At 43.1% G+C, this 5,873-nt stretch overlaps 2 protein-coding genes across 3 annotated transcripts in view; one reads left to right on the forward strand and one right to left on the reverse strand.

The window, feature by feature from the left end:
* The window catches only part of OIT3 (oncoprotein induced transcript 3), a 34,496-nt gene extending 32,691 nt beyond the window's left edge, over positions 1–1,805 (forward strand). The window contains exon 9 of the mRNA XM_011991117.1: positions 1,132–1,805. Within this exon, the coding sequence (XP_011846507.1) occupies positions 1,132–1,302 (171 nt within the window). The 3' untranslated portion in view covers positions 1,303–1,805. The remainder of the gene's footprint in view (positions 1–1,131) is intronic.
* A 2,204-nt stretch (positions 1,806–4,009) lies between these two features.
* Positions 4,010–5,873, reverse strand: part of PLA2G12B (phospholipase A2, group XIIB) — a 38,204-nt gene continuing 36,340 nt past the window's right edge. The window contains exon 4 of one of the 2 annotated variants that reach the window (XM_011991115.1): positions 4,010–4,555. In XM_011991115.1, coding sequence (XP_011846505.1) covers positions 4,437–4,555 — 119 coding nt within the window. In that variant the 3' untranslated portion in view covers positions 4,010–4,436. Of the gene's footprint in view, positions 4,559–5,873 lie in introns of both variants that reach the window. The other variant, XM_011991114.1, reaches the window with a different exon arrangement.

A 5,873-nucleotide genomic window follows, 5' to 3' on the forward strand; every position in this document is an offset into this window, starting at 1 on the left:
AAACTCTGCCTCCCGGGTTCACGCCATTCTCCTGCCTCAGCCTCCCGAGTAGCTGGGACTTCAGGCAGTCCCCACCACACCCGGCTTATTTTTTGTATTTTTAGTAGAGACAGGATTTCACTGTGTTAGCCAGGATAGTCTTAATCTCCTGGCCTTGTGATCCGCCCGCCTCGGCCTCCCGAAGTGCTGGGATTACAGGCGTGAGCCAATGTGCCTGGCCCCAGAAAGATTTTTAAGCCAAAATGGACAAGATGTGTTGGAAGTGTCTGTAGATCATTGTTATAAGGGGGTAGAAGAAAAAGCCCCAAACAAACAGGGCTAAGGGCCACAGTATATCAATTTAATGCAATATTAAGAGTTATTAAAATGATAAATACGGGAAAAGCAGACATAAAAACTGTTGTCATAGCAATTTACAGGCATATTAAATATGTTACATTTAAAAAACATGTATACTCATGGATAGAGGTTATAAAGGGCTGTATAGAAAAGGTTGTAGTGAGATAAGCTGAAAGTTTTTTTATCGTTGTTGTTAGAGTGTAGTTGCGAAACATTTAAACAAAAGGAAGTTGAAGAGGCCGACATTCTTTTCCACACTGCTTGTAAGTATATGCGGGTCCATTCCAGCTATACCATGGTTACAGAACAACTGCTGACAATGATGGCTGATCCCGATCGCCCTCAATCAGGCAGGCAGCCCAGGCAGTTACCTACAGAAAGGCGCTTGCAGAGAACACTGGTTATTTGACAGCACAAGTGCATGGGAGCCAATGCTATCCCCAGACCTTGGTGTGAAGAAGGAAGATGTTCTAGTAGATGTTGCTTCACAAAGGCCTCTTCTGTTCCAGCTCCATGCAGGAGTTATGAATATGGGTTTTTTAATCACCCACGTGACTTAAATGCAACCTTTGCCACATTTTTTACTAAATGTTTACATTTTGGCAAGTTCCTTAACCTCTCTGTCTGTTTCCTTATCTGTAAAACGGGATGATAACCTCCGCTTGTGGGTGTCCTTGTTAAGATTACATGAGTTAATGCTTGGGAACATTAAGTATTGTGTCTGGCCCCTTAGGGTGCCCCCCAAGTGGCAGCAGTTACTGTTTTTATTAACAATCGTGATCATCTCTTCAGGAAGTGTTTCTGCACTGCCGGGTTCTTGTCTGTGGAGTGTTGGACGAGCGTTCCCGCTGTGCCCAGGGTTGCCACCGGCGAATGCGTCGCGGGGCAGGAGGAGAGGACTCAGCCGGTCTACAGAGCCAGACGCTAACAGGCGGCCCCATCCGTATTGACTGGGAGGACTAGTTCGCAGCCACAGCTCGAGTCCCTGTATTGGGTGGCTCTGCTCTTTGGAGCTTCTCCCCCCGGCCCTCTAAGAACATCCGCCAACACCTAGGCTCAGACTTCACACTGTGAGTTCAGACTCCCAGCACCAACTCACTCTGATTCTGGTCCATTCGGTCAACACAGGCCACAGCACTGCTGAACAACGTGGCCTGGGTGGGGTTTCATCTTTCTAGGGCTGAAAACTAAACTGTCCACCCAGAAAGACACTCACCCCATTTCTCTCATTTCCTTCCTACACTTAAATACCTCGTGTACGATGCAATCAGATCACAAAATCAGAAGCCGGGTATAATATTTCAAGTAATAAACCCTAGAAAAATTAAACAGTTACTGAAATTATGACTTAAATACCCAGTGACTCCTTAAATATGTAAATAATAGTTATACCTTGTAATTTCAATTCAAATACAGACTAATGATAGGGGAGTTGGAAGTTTATCAATAAAATAGTATATAATTTTAAAAGTAGTATTTGGTTTTTCTGTCTCATACTAATTTCTTTTTCTTTTTCTCTCTTTTTTTTTTTTTTTTTTTTTTTTGAGATAGAGTCTTGCTCTGTCACCCAGGTGAAGTGCAGAGGCGCAATCTCAGCTCACTGTAACCTTTGCCTCCAGGGTTCAAGCAATTCTCCCGCCTCAGTCTTTTGAGTGGCTGGGACTACAGGCATGCATGTACCACCACACCCAGCTAAATTTTGTGTTTTTAGTAGAGATGGGGTTTTTCCAGGTTGACCAGGCTGGCTCGAACTCTTGGTCTCAGGTGATCCACCCACTTCAGCCTCCCAAAGTGCTGGGATTACAGGCGTGAGCCACCGTGCCCGGCCATCTTTTGATATTTCTAATATATTGCCTTAAGTGAAATATTTTTACCTAATAAATATTAATAAATTCATCAACATGTATTTAAGTGCTTCAATGAGATGTAACAGAATTAAAGTTTGGTACCATATTCCCTGTTATTTGGTATTCTGTACCCTCAGGTTGATAAGATAATAGAAAAAAGTATACAATTCTGCCATACTCTGTTTTGTAGGTACTTAATAAGTTTTATTGAAATAAAGTTATAAACCACAAAAAATAAAAATATAAACCACAAAGATAAATTTTATCTGCAGTTAACTCCAATTTCTTTATATGCCAATTAATTTTATGGCCTTTACATAAGATCAGAAAAGTTTTTCTGCTTTTAGTTTTTAAAAGTTGCTGCAGTCTGGGCTCAGTGGCTCATGCCTGGAATCCCAGCACTTCAGAGGCCAACGTGGGAGATTTCCTTGAGCCCAGGAGCTCAAGACTAGCCTAGGCAACATAGTGAGACTTCGTCTCTACAAAAAAATTGTTTTAAATTCGCCTGGCATGGTGGTGTGCCACTGTGGTTCCAGCTACTTGGGGAGCTGAGGTAGGAGGATTGCTTGGGCTCAGGAGGTTGAGGCTGCAGTGAGCCATGGTAGTGCTCCAGCCTGGGTGACAGAGTGAGACCTTGTTCCAAAAAACCCCAAATCCCAACAAACAAACAAACAAACAAACAAACAAAATGCTACATTTAATAGTTCTTAGTAGAAAAGTAAAATTAACAAAAGTAAGGGCAAGGAGAAAAGGATTTAGATAGAAGTCAGCAACTTTTTCTGTAAAAAGCCAACCGGTAAATGTATTAGGCTTTCTGAGCCCTGCAGTCTTTGCCACAGCTACTCAACTCTGCTGTTGTAGTGCAAGGACAGCCACAGAGAATATGTGAACAAATGTGAGCATGGTTATTGCAAAAAAGGATTCAAAACCAGGCTTTGAGCCAGGTGTGGTGGCTCATGCCTGTAAACCCAGCACTTTGGGAGGCCGAGGCAGTCGGATTATTTGAGGTCAGGAGTTTGAGACCAGCCGGGCCAACATGGTGAAACCCCGTCTCTACTAAAAATACAAAAATTAGCCAGGCCTGGTGGCGGGCACCTGTAATCCCAGCTATTCAGGAGGCTGAGACAAGAGAATCGCTTGAACCCAGGAGGCGGAGGTTGCAGTGAGCCAAGATCTAGCCACTGCACTCCAGCCTGGGTGGCAGAGTGAGACTCCCTCTCAAACAAATAAACAAACAACAACAACAACAACAACAAAAACAGGTTTTGGGCTAGGCTTGGTCCACAGGACTTAGTGGGCCAATTTCTGCTGTAGATTAGTGGCCCCCAGCCCTTCTGTGCAGCAGAATCACCTGGAAAACATTTATAAAATACCAGTGTGTATTCTTTATTGGTTTGTTTTAAAGGATTCTCAGGTGATTCTAATCCATGGTTAGGGTTGTGACCCACAAGTTAGGGAATGGCCACTTGTCTCTCACTCCCGACAGGCTGCAGGGACTTTTCCTAGCCAGCTCCGTTAGTAACTCTTACCAAGTACATCTCAGATCTTAGCATGGCTCTAACGTCATTTAGTAACTGGGAATACCAGCAGGGTCAGGTCACCGAAGGGAAAAATGAATCCTCGGAGACCTAATTCCATCTGACCTTCTCCTCCATTGGCCTTAATCAGGTAAGCCTCTGAACCTGCCCACCTGTTTTCTCTTTTTAGCATCAGTGGGAATAACTGTGGTCATTGGTGGAACTTACCAGGTTGGGTTTTGGTCTCTTCTAAGTGAAATGGAAGCATATTGGTGATAATGGAATTCATTCATCTCTATCCAAATGTTCTAAAAAGTACACTTTATTAAATGTGAGATGCTTACTGGCAACTGAAACATGGGCCAGCAGAAAGTCATTGCCTCCCAAATGCCTGTACTCCCCACAATTTCATTCATGAAAATAATTGTCAGGTCCAGGAATTGCAGGGTTTTCTTGCATTTTAGTCTTTAAGCTAAGAACTGAATTTCCAGGCAACGTGTCTTGGCTGGGGAGAGCAGTCTTAAATGAAGAGTAGCCTTCAAACCACTCCATGTTTTTTTCAATTTTCCTCAAAAGATAGGACTCACTTTCCAGGTGTAGAAAAATGTTTCCTTTCTCCTGCTTTGTGGTGTCCAAACTGTTGGAAGAACGAATGAGTCACGCTGACTCGATTGACATCTCGAAGGCTGACAGCTGTGGTGTCACTCAAAACCAGGAAGGAATCACTTCTTCCTCATAACTCTTCCTTCTCCTCCTCTGCACAGATGCAAGCTGCCCGCTGACTATTCATAAAGGGGCGGCAGCCCAAAGTCCACACGGTGTTGAACACAGTGTCAACCAGGGAATCACAGGCTACTTGAAAAAGATGAAGAGGGACAGAAAGGTTAACACTGAGTAATTTTGAAGAGGAACTGTATTTCCAGAGATGACATGATACCCAGAGGAAAGTAGAGACAGTAATCCAAATACAGAATTCAAAAGAAGAGCATACATTCCAGAGAACATTCTCAGACAAGCTCCCACCCAATCCAGTAAAGCAGAAGACACCTGGAGGTGCCCTCGCATGTGGGCCCTTGGTCAAAACAATGGTGAGCGACCAGAACCTCCCACACCACCGTGCTCACTCCGTGGAGAATGTTTTTTCCAGAAGACTCCCTCTTTTATGTTTCCCATAGCTTTCCCATCTATGGACATACCACTCGGAACACACCCAACCTCGCCTAGAGTTTTCACTGTTCAGGTATTGGATGAACAACCATTCACTGATGGAAAAACATTTGCATGTGTTGGATATGTTCGTTAGCCACTGTCTTAGGAGCCAAGGATACAGAGACAAAAGGCATCATCCTCAACTTAAGGACTCCACAGTTTGGATAAAGAGGTGGACAGGTAAACAGATAGCTACACTACTTCGTGATGAAAATAACCCCAAGGTGGTATGGGAGCCCACAGAAAGGGTCTCTATCCCTTCGCAGCAAGGGTTATTAGGGGAGGTATCTTAGGGGAAGTAATATATCTAAGTTTAAACTTCAAGAATGGTCAGGAAAACGAAGTACTGATGCATACTAAAACATGGATGAATCTTGAAAACATTATGTTAAGCAAAAGAAGCCGGACACAAAAGGCCACATATTGTATGATTCCATTTATATGAAATTTTCAGAATAGGCAATCCATACGGAGAGTAAAACAGTGATTGTCTAGGGCTGGGGTGGGGTAGGGAAGGTAATGAGTAATGACTGTTAATGGCTACAGGGTTTCTTTTGGGACTAATGAAAATGTTCTAGAATTAGATTGTGGTGATGGTTGTACAATTCTGTGAATATACAAAAACCACTGAAGTGAAGGGTATATTTTATGGTATGTGAATGATATATCAAATTTTTTAAGTTGGTTCATTGAAAAGATAAAAAATGTTGACAAACTTTTAACTAGACTAACCAAGAAAAAAAGAGAGGATTCAAATTACCAAATTCAGGAATAAGAGAGAAATGTCACCAACAATCTTACAGAAATAAAAAGGATTAGGGCCAGGCACAGTAGCTCACGCCTGTAATCTCAGCACTTTGGGAGGCCGAAGCAGGCAGATCAGAGGCCAGGAGACCTCTTGGCTAACGACACCCTCTAGGCTAACACAGTGAAACCCTGTCTCTACGGAAAATACAAAAAA

Source organism: Mandrillus leucophaeus, unplaced genomic scaffold (assembly GCF_000951045.1).
Source record: "Mandrillus leucophaeus isolate KB7577 unplaced genomic scaffold, Mleu.le_1.0 Scaffold39, whole genome shotgun sequence".
NCBI lineage: Eukaryota > Metazoa > Chordata > Mammalia > Primates > Cercopithecidae > Mandrillus > Mandrillus leucophaeus.